This window comes from Triticum aestivum, chromosome 3B (genome assembly GCF_018294505.1).
Source record: "Triticum aestivum cultivar Chinese Spring chromosome 3B, IWGSC CS RefSeq v2.1, whole genome shotgun sequence".
In the NCBI taxonomy this organism is placed as follows: Eukaryota; Viridiplantae; Streptophyta; class Magnoliopsida; order Poales; family Poaceae; genus Triticum; species Triticum aestivum.
In genome coordinates this window covers 16,688,824-16,705,867 of record NC_057801.1, presented here as the reverse complement: position 1 = coordinate 16,705,867, position 17,044 = coordinate 16,688,824, and the positions used below count along the sequence as shown (strand labels likewise).

At 45.5% G+C, this 17,044-nt stretch overlaps 1 protein-coding gene and 1 long non-coding RNA gene across 3 annotated transcripts; both read right to left on the bottom strand.

The window, feature by feature from the left end:
• Nucleotides 1–958: 958 nt before the first annotated feature.
• LOC123064369 (uncharacterized) lies at nt 959–4,267 on the bottom strand. 2 transcript variants are annotated; one of them, XR_006430688.1, is made up of 6 exons: nt 3,549–4,267; nt 3,380–3,440; nt 2,565–2,649; nt 1,936–2,190; nt 1,405–1,570; nt 959–1,292 (listed from the first exon to the last, which is right to left on the bottom strand). It is a non-coding gene; the product is annotated as an uncharacterized lncRNA (long non-coding RNA). The 2 variants fall into 2 exon arrangements; XR_006430689.1 differs by having other exon boundaries at nt 959–1,282.
• Nucleotides 4,268–14,393: 10,126 nt separating this feature from the next.
• Nucleotides 14,394–16,106, bottom strand: LOC123064368 (uncharacterized). The gene is made up of 2 exons (XM_044487858.1): nt 15,998–16,106; nt 14,394–15,799 (listed from the first exon to the last, which is right to left on the bottom strand). Exon 2 carries the CDS (start codon nt 15,785–15,787, stop codon nt 14,612–14,614), a length of 1,176 nt encoding a protein of 391 aa, XP_044343793.1. The 5' UTR covers nt 15,788–15,799; nt 15,998–16,106; the 3' UTR covers nt 14,394–14,611.
• Between the last annotated feature and the right edge of the window lie 938 nt (nt 16,107–17,044).

Here is a 17,044-nt window from a genome sequence, read left to right as displayed (position 1 = left end):
ACGGTACATCAGGTCTATGGGGGCCGTTCATTTTTTTGTGGGTTGAGGGTCCAGATTAGCTGGTACTACAGTAGATTTTCAGTAGTATATTGATCAATTAGAGGCATTTTAGGTAGTTCACTCTGTTCATCAATCTCGTTAGGCAGGTTCACGCATGCAGGTTTCTTCCCGCCATGGCCAAGCCTTCCTCCCATTGTCCAAGTGTCATCCTCTAACGAGTTGCTATGGCCAAGCTTGAGATGCGACCTCTCGTTGTCAGCCACGGCGAGCTCCCATGATGGCCTCCTCGGGAGGTGGCCTGAGGTGAACTGAGAAGCCGAAGTCGACGTCGAGCATGTTGCCGGCCGGACACCTCGGGCTCTTTGCTGGAGGCCGCACGCATGGCGTAGATCTCCAGCTGGGTCCGCCCTGCCGTCCGCTCCTCTGCTGCCGTCTACGTTCATCGGCTGGATGAAGCCCAACGCCTCCATACAAAAGGGATCCTCCTCGTTGCCGTCGTCCATGCCCGGCCGGCCAAGAAGGGCGTGCATGCATGTCAACGGAGAACTCCATGGGCTTGGGGGGCTGAAGCTTACTTTGTTGCCCGGGATGAACTGAAATGTTGGCGCAGGCGCGACTCATCGCGGCAATTTCTTTCTGGCAAAGAACGCATGTACGAAGCGAGCACAAGCAGGTTGATTGATACACAGAACGCAGTCGGCATCGAGAACACACGCTGATCCGATCTCATCGAGGACATACGCACGCGACGCCGGATGCGATTACCCCTGATAGGGAATTACCAATATAACCTAGAGCAAAATTTTGACTGATCCATACTAACCGTTGGATCAACTAAATACAGGCCCGTCGATGAGGGGGAGCGGATGTGAGCGACCGCACAGGCCCCCAAAGTGAGCGTGGGGGCACCGTCGAGGGGAAAACCGCTTCGTTCGGCTAGTAAACATGCACGTGCAACGCACGTCTAGACAAACATACATATATTAAGACTTCAGGCAATCGTATTTTTCGTCAAATATACAATCATTCAAAATTTGCAAGTCATATTATTACAATTTTATCCAATAGAAGCTCGATTCCCTTGTTGGACAATGAATAATTTAAAGGGTTCACCACTATTCTCCATTTGCGCAGACACACATGCAAATACCATTTCAGTACCAATAAAATTCAATAAATGACTTTCACTATGAGAAAACCAAGTCCGTCATCCATAAAAGTGAGAAGCAGCCAGCGTCAGACTGTAGAGATAACAGCCTGAAGGGAGTATGAAGACTAAAATCTGAAACACACTGAATAGCATCTTGTCAATGAGAAGAAGAAAAACAACCTATAAGAAATGCTCATGCTAAGAAAATGATAACATGACCAAAGTAGGGCCAGTCACATTTGTAATTATTATACCTCGCATCCACACTTGAATCTTGGAGTTGCTGGTTGATGATATTGATTTCATGAACACAGTTTGTAAGTGTAGCCTTATTGCCCTTCTCACTGTTATGAGGAATGGAAAGATTGAAATCATTCCTAAGCATGAAATTTATGTGCAGCCTTGTCCCCTTTCACTGTTCTGCAGATCAAAAAATTGGAACGAAGAGCAACAAAATCTTGAGATACGGCATATAGCATTAGGAGAAAAAATGGCTTAAGTTTGAGAAGGAACATAAACAGACATGCAATAAATCACAAATTCGAGGTCCCATATTATGAGTAAGTAATGCTAAAACCAAAATGCAGTTTGGATGACATTAAAAAAGTAATGCTTAATTAGTTTTTATCTGTGCAATAAGAAGCTCCCATGTTGTTTTTGTCCAAACAAATAGTCCAGTTCTAACATTCTCTTAACAAAACCGAAATGCAGCTTGGATGACATTAAAAAACATAAATCTTCACTTCCCTTGGAAAGAAGTATACAAAGGAGTGTGATCCACATACCTATGATCATCAAAAACAGAAAGCACGGAGGATAAAATGGCGCCCTCATAGTTGTGTCATTTCTGCCATTTGTTGCCAAGTTGCAGGCCAATATTGACATAGAAGTTAATTAGTGGAGTTAAATAGAACTGCTAGCGATCAAGCATTAGGTCGAACACGTGATCACCAGTACGAAGAAAACGCAGAAACTCCATTTTGATGACCAGTGCTCGGAACATAGATTCAACCTAAAAAAATGGATAGCAATACCTTCACCTGAGCAATAACATCAGCAAGGAAAGTAACTGTCACTGTCTTACTCTACTTCCTGTAGTATTTAGAATTATTTTGAAGGAAAGCTTCACTAAACAGTTGACAAACTTGCAGGTACGATTCAAGAGAAAAATCAAGACATGTTTCTTTATGTATTGACCATGGCAAAATATCTCATCATTAACAAAAAAAAAAATATCGGAATGTGACAATCTGAATTTAAAAATTAATATGGAACAAGCTTTTATATAGCGTATTCTAGTGTAAACAAAACTGCAAGATGAGTTCTTGCAAACCATGCCATAGAGTGTACATGGAGATCTTCAGGTTAATCGCATGCAACATGAAAGCTGCAAAGGAAGTAGCTGTGAGCGTACCAAATGTTGGACCTAAATTAAGAGTTTAAGACACACACAATGCCGGAGAAGACTTCAGTTGAGCAAGGCCAACAAATGCCAAGACCTGTGAGATATAATTGTAACTTCGTAAGGGATCAAGGAGCTTGTTCGCATCATCTCTAGTACATCTAAGCCTTGATGACACACCTATATAAGGAAGAAATACCAACTGGGTGTAATTCAGCATCACAGATTCTGACCATCTTAGGGGAAAAGATAAAATTTGAGCAATGGAGTTTTAATATCAGAATCTATCTTAGATGTTGCAAGTCAAAATTAACAGCACTAACATGGATAATTCATCCCCCGTCACCTTGGCGAGGCCAGAAGCGGTCACTGGGTTAGAAAAGCATGGGGCTTCATCGTTGTTTTGTCCCTAAGCAACAAAATAGTGCGACAACAAAGTTGGTATAGGTACATTTATCTAGCTTGGCATTTAGAAACAGTGTTTACATATACTACGACAATGTGAACTGCAGACTGAAGGAGACATGGCCTAAATTTAAAATAATAGCACCATGGTTTGTTAATCTTATGGTGCTGAACACAAATGTCAAGTAAGAACAAACACCCATTTAGTTACATAGATACAGACGATCCATTATCGATTCCAAATAGGCTGCCAGCAAAATACTACCCCCACCGTAGAGCACACAAACAAATGAAGGAAGATGCTTGCATGTCATCCCATATTCTGATCTAGCAATGATCTGTACCTCCTAATTATCATCATTTATTCACAGTACCTCCAAAAGAGCAAGAAAAAAAAGTAGTGACCAGGATAAAGAATTTACCAGCATCAAAAGCTTGTGCTCCCCACTGTAATGGATATGTTACACTTATATATCCAGCGAACTGTAAAGACATGATCCACTAATTAGCTAATTCTATAATGATTCGTAACAATATGTAAAAAATTGCCAGGAAACAAATTTATGAGGAAATGCATAAATGAATGTTTACCTTTATGGTTCTGGTGATGTGTACGAACGCTATCTCCTCTTTTCATTGAAACTTCTTGGGCCTCACAATCCGTCGAAGGTAAAACACGGGTCTTCCTCCGCCGCCGGCGACCAAACGGTGAGCCACGCCACCACGCCCTCCTCTTTTCTTTTCTCTCCTCCTCCTTCATTCTCTAACCACCGATGCAGCCGTGCAGGAGGCATCACGCCACCACCGAAGTCGTCTGCAACTGTCGCCGCCGCCCCAGATCTGGTCACCTCTGCCTATTCCCAGCATCTACAGAAGTGCCGGCGTCGTCCCCGAGCTCCTCCATGTCGCCTCGTTGTCGCCGTCGGCGCCTTCCACTGATCTCGCGAGATGCGCCGCCGACACCTGGATCCCGCATCCCGACCGCCTCGAGTCGAGTCACCCGCACTCCCACATGGCCTAGCAGTCGCAGACTCCGCCCTTAAGGAGGGGCCGGTGTGCGTTAGGCGGCGGCCGAGTGCAGGAGCGCCGGGCGGCGAGCCGCTCCCAAGGACGGCAGCTGGGCCCCTGATTGTAGCACCTGCAATTTTTACATGATCCACGATGAGGCTTCTTGTGCGTGTGTTTGAGTTTAGAAGCGGCAGGAGGCAGGATATGATGCATGGAAGGAAATCATTTGTGTGATTTGAGGATCGGGACGATTGCCTTCCATGATTGTAGGGGATGCGGGATTTGGGGGCGGAGGACCGGTAGTTCGAGTACTCCTCTCGTCGTGGTGGAGTACGGTCAGTCATTGGAAATTGCTAAGTGCACATCAAAAAGATATTCAATCAATGATGGCGGTTAGATTTAGACTTGTGGGCTTAATCGTGTGGTGCTTATTGGTTCGTGTGATGTTGTGGGACTAATTACGGGGTGCATCTAAGAAAGTTTATGTTTGATTGTTTAATAGTAGTAGAGATAGAGATGCCTCCCTCCCGCTGAAGGATCGCTACAAAACAGGAAACCAGTTCTCAAAAAAAAGAAAAACCAGGAAACCAAATACGTGTACATTTTTTTTAGCCAAAAGTACGTGTACATGAGTCGTGAGTCGTGACTACGTGGTTTCCTTGTTGCTTACTGGGCGTCTGGGCTGCTAGAGGCCCAAATTGTAGACTACAACAATGGTTAGAGGCCCAATGGCACCATGAAAAGAGTAGATACAGCTCGTCCGATTCCAGCGATTGCAGCACAACAGCAGTGAACTGCCGCCTCGGCGATTGAGGAAGTACCAAACCCTCGCCCTACACGAGGCCCTAGCAATCTTGCCGGCGCCCGCGCAGTTGCCTCCCATCTGATCCCATCGACTGATACCACTTGACACGCGTGGTGAGCTATCTCAAAAACAATGAACAATGATCCCATCGACTGATCATCTTGCTACTGTGGAGACGCAACAGGTGGGGACTGTGGTTCAGTTCATTGCTTTGATCAGGATTGAGGAATACATCGACGCCAGACTACGGAATGTGTTTTAATCTCCACAAGAGCAAGGTTCTCTTTTTAATGTATTTCCTTTGTATTTGAATGATCTTGCCATGCAGCAATCATTACTATTTGAAACTGATTAGGTTCCCTTTGATCAATGATCACTTATAATTTGCTAGATTTTGTTTCTGAATCTTCATCATGTCTACTAGAATTAGGAAGAAACAAAGACCGATCACTAACGGGTGCCCTTGATGGATATTTGATGAGAGACTCCCAACCTGAAATACTAGACGAATGCTCCTTTTTGGTAGAACATGAGGCTAGCTTATTGCTTTGCTATCCCTTTATCTTTTTAGCATTAGTATTTGATATATGCCTAAATAAGGTAAAAATATAACATACTTGAAATTATATAATAAAGTGAGTGTAACCTTTACGCATATTAGTTCTTCTGTTATGTGAAAGTTGTTTGATATCATAATTAGCAAGCACAAAGTGGATGGATGGATGAATAATCAAGCTGGTTTGTGCCGTGCGTTCGTGGAGCATAACTAGCATTGATGCTGGCTGGTGAGAGAGCTGCTATCTAGGTCCGAATGAGGTCATATCGATCGTACGTGCGTGCAACACTAGCACATGGCGTGTGGCCCTGCCTCACGTACTTAACTCATGGAGTGATGGAATATCTCACGTACGTACTCCTCAGACCAAACTAATTTAGGTTAGACCTCTTGTCACAGTAGTACTTAATATGAGTCTGTTGAAGAAATTAAGGGGGCAAGCTAAATATGGGGGTCGATGAATGGTGCGATCTGCGATGAACATGTACGTGAATGCATGAATGATTGGGTGGATGCCATGCATGATGGATTTCATGGCGATCATCCTTGCTACCATCAGGTTGTTGGTTTGTCCTTTGTCCCTTGCGCCTTGGTACTGCTGTAGTTGGGAGTACGGGAATGGCTAGATGTAAGTCGACTGGTTTTTGAATTTGGGCCATTCGATGGTTTTGGGACGTACGATGCACATCCAACGGAGCCTGGCCCTTCTTCTTCTTCCTAGAGCTCTTCTTCTTCTTCTTCTTCTTCTTCTTCTTTCCCAGACCTCCGCACGGGCCGCCAGTCGAACCGCCTGCATCCACCACCCATGGCCAGTGGCGCTCCCGCGCAGCCTCACCGCCCCTCCCTTCACGGAACCACCCGGCATTGCCGGTCGTCTTGCCGCCGGCCCCGGCCATCCCTCTAGCCCTAGCACCGACGAAGATTTTCTCCAGCGAAGTTGCACCATCGCCCCCACCACCGCTGTTCTTCCGCCCTCACCCCTCACCCTAATATAGATAATGGGGTAGCCCTCCAGCAAGCCCCTTCCTTCTCCTTCCTTCCCTTTCCTTCAAAATCGATTGACCACAATAGCTAAAGTTAGTCCACTGACATTTAGCTATTAAGTGGGAGTATATGCTCTGTGTGCTTGTCCGAGCCTTGCATTGTTGTGGTGTACTGTTGTAGTATGAGTGCTGTGTAAGGGTATCTCCAATGACTTACCCTAAATCAGACACCGTATTCATCCGCAGACACGTACGGTTGCATCCGTGGACAGTGGGCCATTCGTTCAACCATGCTCGCATACATTTCAAATCGGGTTTCAATAAACCAGATGAATTACATGTAAAGCGAATGATTTTCATCTAAAGCAGAGCACATTTATTACATTGTCGACATACTTCAACTAAAGTATATCGGACTAGGTTGTTTTAACCTAGTCTAAATGATTGACGGCCGCAGCGACACCCATCTCACACGTCATGTCTTCCCCATACAGTCGGATTGTCGGTACTCGTTCCTCAGACCAGACTACTTTAGGTTAAGGTCCACAGGTCCTGTAGATTGTTGGTGCGTACGTGGTGTTAAACATGCATGGGGCCCGTGGGGATGGATCGATGGATCAATGGGCGCGACGAACATGTACGTAAATGCATGCATGCATGGACAATCGATGCTGGTGGGTTGGTGCCATGGGATCACCTGATGGCGATCAATGCTTGGAGCGTGCGACCGATCGGGTTGGCGGTGCATCCCTGTATGTGACGCACCGCATTTACGCTCCTGTTCCACCCCCATTCCTTCGCGCGCGCTGTACATATAAAGCTAAGCACTGTTTCAGCTGTAGTATCGCAGGTGCACGCATGCGCTACTCACTCGTGTGCCATTAAGGCCACGTACGCTTTATTTGGTACGTAGGGGCAGGGGCCTTCATCACTGGTCTGATCATCATTGGTCATGGGATTTGCATCCTCCCTTTGCATGCAAGGGATGTACGCTTAGGTTGACAAGGGAAAATAAAGAGCAAGCTTAATTATGTTCAAAAACACTTAATTAATGATGGTTGGGGTTTGAATGATTAGATGATTTTGCAAAAACAAAAAAGGAAAATCAAGAAACTTTAAAATAAAGGTTAAGTGATCCTTGTGCATTGCAATGGGCTCCATCATTGCGGCGGACGGTGGAATGGGCACGGGCTAGAGCGGGGGCAATCGTGGCATGGTCAACGGGAGAGGGGCGACTTTTGAGCAGAAGGGGTAGTAGGATTGTGAAAATGCGTGGGCTCCGGGTGTGGTTTCGAATGGGTCCTCTCTGTTAGAGTACGATGTGACGGACGTCCAGACTCTCCCAAACCTCGTCCACTTGATGATGGTTTGTGGAATTTCGGGCGTCTGGACATGTCCAGACATTTTCTATGAGCTGTGTTGCATGGCCAAAAGAGTCCGGACCGTCAGGTCCAGACATTTGTAGGCGAATAGGTGATCACCGTTGGAGATGCCCTTAGGTGAACGTTTTCAGTTTTACTTCTTTTTTTTGTCACAAGAGAATATGTAATAATCCAATAAGATTTCATAGTATACAAACTAATATGCTTGCTTATATAGTTGCATTAAAGGATGTGCTCACCTTTTGGAGTACCGTGATGAGTCCATCTTTATCAGCATAACGCCGGTTGCCAATGCTGCTAGCTGCACCTTCTTCATGGTCGATTGTCTATAAGAATGTATACATGTATACCACCCAAATCAATTAAGACGTTCTTGACGACGACATTGTCATGTGGGTCTACCTCTGTCTCAGAACAGCAACGGGGACACAAGAGTGCGTACAGACTAACTAACGGTGGTACTGATTTGCATCAATTCTGTTGGTGACGATGGATGGAAGGACAGGTTACGGGCCGTGTTCCCTTAGGGTGCTCGCCCACAGGCTCCTACCACCTGCCAACATGTTCATGCTGTTCAGCGACATCGATCAACGTCGACTCAAAGAATGATGCCCCAAAGGTACAAATCAGTTTTCTTAAGAGAAGTACCAAATCAGCTCGACGCAACGAATTTCGTCACAACATCGTCGATTTACGAATGAGACATGCGTGAATCAATGGATGGCCGGCCATGCTACGCCGAGCTTCATCCCTAGCTCATACTGAGTATAACAAATCTAGCAATTTCATGAGAAGAGGCGGTGTTGAGCATGGCCTTGACTTTTGCTATGGATCATGGAATCAGATCATGTCTGTTGATATGAAAAACAAGCCATCTCGTGCTCAGAGTTGTCGAGGTTAATTTACAGGAATTAAATGTCCTGAAATAGGCACCATTTGAATAATGAATAATGGAGGTGCCCTACTCCACATAAGGTACGCCTTTTTCGTGGCTAGGTACCAATTCCCTCCCCACTTGGGAAATAAAGTTCTCTGAGAGTATGGAAATAGATAATGTCTGCCCTTCCCCGCAAAAACAATATTAATGTATGCCATACATGTGGTACCCCCCCCCCCCCCCCCCCCCCCATGTTGTCATTTTATGGCGTGTGATGGTGGAACTTTGGTGACTCCCAATGCCAACACAAGTCAGGAACACCGACGTTGAATGGTTATTTTGTGTAGCCGGTGATCTTTCGGAGATGGAGGTGGTCATACTCTACATGGTCTTATGGCGTAGTTAGCACCGCAGAAACGAGATAGTTCATGACAAATTAAACCCACTAGTTGAAGTAATGACAAGATTTTTATGCAGCTTCCTTGACTCGCCTCTATCCATCGCTCAACATCCCTTGAAGGATGGGGTCAAGGGCAGAGGTGTTATATCATATGGTGATGGCTTCACGTCGATCGCATGTGGTGAAGGATCTTCGGTTGCAGGCAGCTACATCGTGGCAACCTCCACCCGAGTGGTGGGCAAAGCATTTTTTTTTATTTTCTTGTGCCAATGAGGAAATATGGATGATCGGGCAGAATCATATAGGATGCATCATGATTTTTGCTTGTCGCCAATTATTTACATGGCACAATCCTCTGGAAGCTGAACTGATGGCTATAATGGAAGGCGTTAAGCTTGCCCGGGAGTGATGCCAGTTTCAAATGTTGCAGGAATCAGGACCTATAACTATTGTTTGGCTAGGTTCTGGCCCTACTGAACCCGTGAACTTCTGTAATTATGGCCACAATGTCCGTGGTTGAGTAATACGACTACTTTATGCACAACAATAAAATCCAAATATCGCATAACATCGTGTCATATATAATTGACAGCCTTCTAGTGGCGGGTCTGGGGGAGGGGAGGGGGGGAGGTGGGCAGTGGCCCGCCCTAAGATTATCCAATAGCCTTTATGTTACCTATGCTTTGGTAGAACCTATTTGTCGCGCACAGGCGGCACATAGACCAGCCACGCTTGCAGCGGACCGAAGTGGGCTGCCCTGTTCACATGCATTTTTTGTGCTGTTTTTGGTGGCTGGCTACTGCTTATTTTTCTTTCTTTCTTTTTCTTGTGTAGTTTTTTTTCTTTTTCCGTTTCATTTTTTTTCGTTTCAGTTTTTCTTCTTGCACATTTTATTTATTATAATTATTTTCCTAATATATGGTGTACATTTTTCAAGTACACGCAGATTTGTTTTTTAATATATACAGTGAATTCATTTTTGTGAGATACACATTGAATGTTTTTAATATATTTAAACATTTTTATATACGGTAAAAGTTTTTCAATATACGGTGGACTTTTGTCTCCAACTCACTGTACTTTTTTAAAATACACACTGAATATTTTCTTAATATTGCTTACATTTTTTAACATAGTTATTTTTATCTAGACCGCTCACAAAATGAATAGTCGGATTTTTGGAAAATTCTGACTAGAAACGTGAAGAGGAAAAAGGAAAGCAAACCTGAAGGAGTGCGGGCCGCCCGATTTGCGAATCACCTCAGGCGTCACATCTTCTGTTTGATGCCTGCAAGCGTCCAATAGGAGGACTCCTATGCTTTCTAAGCATTGCAAATGGAGAGGTAATGTTTAGTATCATAGCTTAATAATCTTTGTCTCAAATTATTTGTCTTATATTTATCTAGATATGAATGTATCTAGACAAATTTAAGACAAACAATTTTGGACGAAGGTAATATATGTGTAATGATAGCCGTCCACCAGAATGGCAGCATTTCACCAAGATCACTTCAAGACATGACGACAAATGGCGGTAGGTGGCTACATGGATGGGCTGCTCTGCATTGGCCCGAGGTGACTGGCTTATGTCCGCAATAAGAGTTTGTCAAGCCATCGTCCGCAGGGCGACACCCAATCGCAAGCGAGGCTTCAAGATCATGATGGCCTGGGAGCTCTCGAAGGAAAGAAATGCTGCTGTTTTTAGAGACAAGATACCAAATTCATCAAGCATGACCGAAGCTATTAGACGCAACATGGAGCAATGGGGAACCGCAGGCACCAGAGACGTAGAGTCCACGTTTAGGGATAAGATCGCGAGATAACACCCTAGGGTTTTTTTCCCCTGCCCTTTTTCTGTTTTCTTTCACTTTGTCCGTGTACCATGATAGCTTGATCACCATGTTTTCCACATGCTCTCTGCTAAATCAATGAAGTCGGCGCTCACCGGATCTTAAAAAAGAAAATACATGACGAAAGACGGCGACATTGCCATGCCTCTGGAGTCTGGTTACGTTGGACGTAGCTATATGCTAACCACAAGAGTTCAATACAGATTGGGACTTAGTGTGGTGTACTAGTGCTAGCCTTGCAATGATCTTGTTGGTGTTTAGCAAGTGCAGGTACCATTCCTGTTGCGAGGATGGCATGACACTGACAGGTTACGGACCCTGCTCCCTAGCTAGGATAGGGCCGCTGGATATTAGCCCGGCAGGCTCCTACGACCTGTCACCCTCGAAGCGATCCGGCATGGACGTCTGGCCTCTGAAGGAAGACGACGACTGTATTATCTATCACACTCCACGGGCGCGCCCATGTCGTCGATCGATCCATCGATCCGACATTCGCGGCAGCGCCGTACAGGACCCGGCCGGCCGGCCGGGCAGCAGCGATAGATGGACCGACGTCGTCGATGTGCTGGTACAACCGATCGATATGGAAGGCCTTCCTGTCGCGCCTTTCGGTCGGAGGCGGATCTGAGGTCGCCTTCTTCCACGGCAGTACGTGTGGGTGTGGATCGACGATCACCTCATGGAAATTCTGGTGATTTGGTGTGAAGCTTTCGGGCATTGCTGCTTGAGCTCATCGCACTTCTGCTCGGGTCGAAGCTGTCACTAAGTTCACTCGCGTTAGACCGGTCCATGCGTCCACTTCTCATTTTCTAATAATTATTACTTTTCTGTTTTTCTCTCTTCTTTTTTGCAAAAAAATCATACCTATTATAAAGATTCACCGAACGTACAAAGCATCTCAAACATGAAGCAACATCGAGGCCCATGGACCATCGAACGACCATTGCCGCTGCCAGAATGAGCCGCTAACGCGCCGTTATCGCCGCTCCCATACCGGAGCCGGCATGACCTTGTCGATTACAGCTAGGAAGTTTTCGTGCACACGCCCCTAAGAACCAGCGCCCTGGAGCCGCAGTTGTCATCGTTGAATCCTTAAATCGATCTGAAGAGCCTGGCACCCTAACCTCGTCGTCCCAAAGAGCTGGCAGGAATCTATGTCGGAGCTTAGTATAATACGTCCCAATGGATGAGCTTGAGGAGGCTCAGAGCCCAGAAGACTGACTCGAAGAAGGAGTGCCGCCATCAATCCAAACGCCGCCCCGACGAGGACTAAAACCCTACCTATCTACTAGCGGTAGTCGAGACACCAGGATTCTCCTCCCCGCCATCGACCGCCGGAGCGGCAGGCAGAGGGAGGAGAATCCACGGGCTCCTGGTGGAGAGTGAGGGGAGGAAGGCTTTCCCAATTCGCCTTGGAAGAGAGGAAAGAAAAGTCATTTTTTTTCTCTCGATAGTATTTAGAAATGTTCTAAATACTACCCCCTCCGTCCCAAATTATTTGTCATAGAGTCAATGTACCTAGAACTTAAAATACGTCTAGATACATTAATTTCTCCAAAAAGTAATTTAGAATGGATGGACTATTTTTTTAGAAAAACTATTTCTCCTATACTAATTGTATCATAGGTTACTTGATTTGTATTTTAAGAAGTGTTCCTCGTGCATTTTAAAAAGTGTCCGAAATGTTCGTGAATTCAAAATTGTCCATGAACTAAAAAATTGTTGGCAAATTTGCAAAAACGTTCATGGATTAAGAAAATATTCATGAACTCAAAAACTGTTAACAAAAAACATGTTTACAGATTTGAACAAACTGATGTACTTTTTTGAAATTGATGAACTTTTTCAAATTTGCCAATATGTTTAAAAATTTATAAAATTTTCCTAATGCATGAACGTTTTCAAATTCATGAATTTCTTATGTGAGCTTTTCAAATTCTCATGAACAATTTTCAAAACCGGTAATTTTTTTGAAACCCATGATTTTTTTGAATTCATGTACTTTTCCAAATTCATGAACTGTTTCAAATTCAAAATCTATTAAAAATTTGTGCACTTTTTTATCTAATTCGCCAAGTTTTTCAAATTCTGGACCATTTTTTTTCAAATCTATGAACCCTTTTTGAAAATTGTGAAATTGTTTACTATAATTCCTCTAGCTGTTTTTCAAGCAACAGAGCAACTCCTGAAAAAGTTTGGTCGAGCGACCGCACACGTGGTATCTTTCTTCAAACCCATAGGAAAACTCGGGCCAGTTTTTTCATCAATTAGAGCAAGCCAGATGAGGAAAAGCACAAAATAGTACCAAGCGATGGAATGACGAGCGTAGGTAATCAACGACTATTACCGTGCTTCGGACCACCTCTATACCGCGCGAGCACCACCTTCGGTGGGAGGACCTGAAGCGCTGAAGAGGCGTTCTCTTCTTTTCATGAATAACCATGAAGAACAGAATCCCTAATTCATAATTGGATGCCGTTCTATTTCCTTAAGAAAGAGATTTCCAATATATGTGAATCACGAAAGAACCAATGGTGGGAGGGCGTAAAAAATCATTTACGGGGTTAGCTCCCGTGGAAAATACATGTGGGAGAGCAATTGTATCTATTTTACTTGCCAACTCTTTCAACAATAGCTGTATTAAAGTGGTAATCTGACACCCAAGACATTGGAAGTAATGAAATAACTTGTCAGTTGTCACTGTATTACCAATCAGACACAAGGCATTGCTGAGCACCAACTCACAGCTGGCTTCCTCCCTCAAAAAAAGAAAAAACTCACAGCTGGCTTCCCAAATGATGCATAATTAGCATTTCGAACTGAAACCATGTCTTTCGTGCTTTTCAGCAATGCAAAACTGAAAGTAAGCAGGGGAAAACAGAGAACAGTTCTGAAGCATATACGCTACATTGATTCTTCATAACACTAACATGGTGTTCAAGATAGCATAACAAGAAGCATAGGCGCTACTTCCGCCATCGAAATTGTTCGGTTCTACTACAAAATAGGAAGAAGAATGAATAGAAGACATCACTCATTTTGGTTAGATGCTGCAAGCTTGCAACGATAGGATTTTGAGTAAAACTGACAATGAACAGCTTAACAGAAGAGCCAAGCGCCAGCAGTAAACCGATAAACCCACACAAAAAAAGGCAAAAGAGACAGCCATATTACACTAGCCAATGGCAGCATAAATAGACGGTCACCAGCCTTCCAACAGACCACAGCATGCTGGTTAAGATAGCACTCCAATAACCTATTCCTACAAATAAATTCGAAATCCTGGACATAAATGTAGCAGCCAAAGCTCTTTTATCTGAAATGGTGAAAGCCAGTGCAACAAAGTTCTTGCTAACTTTTTCAACAATAGCTGTACTGAAGTAGGAATCAGACACATGACAGTGGTAGCTAGTGACCAAATTACTTGTCGCTGTAGTAAACAATCAAACACAAAACTACGCTGAGCACCAAAACACTGATTGCTTCCCAAATGATGATAGCAGAATTTTGTGCTTTTGGACAATGGAGAACTGAAAGTAAACAGGGGAGAAAATTGTAGAAGTGTAGAACAGTTCTAAAGCATATAAGCTCCATTGTTTTGTTTATAACATATACATTATACTGAAGATAGCATAACAAGTACCAAATGTTGATAGCACAAGCGCCACCTCCTCAGTCCTAATAGTTCAGTTCTACTACGACATAGTAAGAACATGGCCCATATATGGGATAAGACACTCCAGCGGCACAGCAAGCAAGGAGTCCAAAGTATTATAGATAGGAGCACGGCATCTTATAGAAGTATGGTGAACGGAGGCTCCTCGTTCACGGCATCTTTTTGTCGCGTCTCAAACAATGGAAGCGAAATCATGCTCTCCTGGAGGCGATGCCTAGTGAGTGTCAAAGGTTTTGCAAACTGACTCAAAATGTTTGCATTGTCTTTGCTTTCCACATTTCCTAAAAACACACCATCAATGCCACAGTGCAATAGACGGTAAGGACCATGCTGGATCAACAGCTCACGGCCATTGACCACAGCCATCACAGGGTCATGCTTCACACTCAAATTAAGCGGCGGTGATGCCTCCATCACCCGCAAGTCAATCCGGTATCGAAATGCCCACGTCTCGGCATCATACTCCTGCAGCACCCACAGGTCTAGAGTGACGCAGTCACCGGACGTGCGGCCCAAAGCAAGGTCGCCACCAAGATCGAACAATAACACCATGTCACCTGGCAACTGTGCCGGGTGGCTCATCTGCCGGAATGTCTCGGTCACGGTGTCGAATACCGTTATGCTAAGGCCCAGTGCCCAGTGCAGGCCACCACGATAGTGTACTGGTGGATGGTCAGAGGACCGGGTAGCCGGAAAAATCTCTAAAACTGCCGGCCATTGGACGCATCTTGGCTGGTCCGATCCCACCGGGAGGACGAAGTAAGCAGGCGGCTTGACCGCGGCGCCCCTCGCCATGGGTGCCGAGTATATCGCCCAGAGCACGCGGTGCTCTCCGGACAATTGGTGCCGGTAGAAGGCGACGACGGTGGCGGCGCTGAATCCTGGCCGCAGTGGAGGATGTGACAAGGAAGCGCACTTGCGGGTGGCCGGGTTGCAGATGTAGAAGCTGGAGTGCCGCGACAGGATGAGGAGGCCATCGCAGGCGGCGTGGTGTATGGTGGAGAAGTTGGAAGCTGTATGGCGGCGGGTGTACCGGATGACGGGCCATATCTTGTGATCTCCGGCGGCGGCGAAACGGGAGATGCCCTCTTTGTGTCGCTGGATGATGGGGAGCGACGGCTGGCGGCGGTGGTTGTCGAGGATGAACTTGTCGGTGGAAGTGACGGCGCGCCACAACTTTTGGACGGCGCGGCAGCGGAGCACGTGCTTGGGCGACAGCCGGACCAGGATCTCGTCGGCGACGAGACACTTGGGGAGGTCGTCCAGCACGGTGGCGCCGCTGCTGTCCGGCATGCTGGCTGCTCGCTGCGTTGGCAAGAGAATAAAAAAGAAAAAGAAGTATTAGCACGGATTTGGCGCAAGAAGATGAAGCAAAAAAATTAGCGTCGGCGATAACATAGTAGAAAAGAAAACGAAAATAGGAGATGGGGCGAGCAGCGACGACGGATTGAGAGCAAGAAAGAATTGCTTGGGCGATCTGCAAATCGAGACAAGAGGATTTACCTTGTGGCGGACGGTCGGCCGGCTGATTTTCCAGCGGGGAAGAAGGGCTCCGGCAAGCAATGGGCCGTGCTATGGTAGCTCTTGATAGTTGAGACTTGGAGGGGGCATGCGAAGCCCGTAGAGTTGAGCGGCGCCTCAGGGCAAATTTTCGTGTTTTGCCCTTTTGTTGAAGTTTATCCAGATCTGACCCCGATTTTTTTTGTTTGAAATCTAACCCTTTTTCCTATCGTCATAGGGCTCAGCGGTAGGATTACATATCCTATCGCCATGACCTTCGGCCATAGGAGACTAATCCACGTCAGCAGCGTAAACGGCCGCCGCCCCCCTCCGTCCCACCCTACCGCCGCTGGTCCTGGCGGTAGCCTGTCTGATCTCCTGGCGGTAGGGTGTGGGCAGTTATAAGCCGCGGGCTGCCCGCCCCACCCCCTTCTCCCCCATCCAGCCGCCCCCAAGAACAGAGGAGTTCTTTCTCTCGTCCCCCTCGCTTATCTCCTCCACTCCCCCCTTCAGATCTTCTTCATTTCTTCACCGTTTTTTGCGGATCAAGATGGCCCCGAAACGAGAAAAGTAATCTCCTCTTATCCCTCAAATTAGTTTTAGTCAAATAGCTTTCGATTAGTCGCATTATTTGATTCAAATAACCCATATTTTTAAACTAGATTTAAATCTTTTGTACCCTAGGATTGTTTTTGGTTGATTCTAGATGTTCTATTGTGTTCTATTGTGTGGACATTTATAAGCCAAGACTATGATCCATATACTTGTGTGCCCAAGCGAGCACAGTATTCACAGTAAAGAATATTGTTCTGTACACAAAGTGCATATTTGTTGTGTGGACTGAGCAAATCATGGCAAATGATTAAACTAAAGAACAGATCGATGATGATTTCAAGAATGGCAGACAATAATTTACCAACAAGCGTCGTATGCCAAGAACACACAACTTATTAGCAAGAAATGTCTTTGTTATTATCGTTCTTCCCACACAATTAGCCGGTGCACCCTTGTCCATCGTCCGCGTTCACCTCACCATGTCGGCCTCTGCTC

What these genes read in the sequence shown, in the direction of transcription:
- LOC123064368 (XM_044487858.1), bottom strand. Translation starts at nt 15,787, where the DNA reads ATGCCGGACAGCAGCGGCGCCACCGTGCTGGACGACCTCCCCAAGTGT.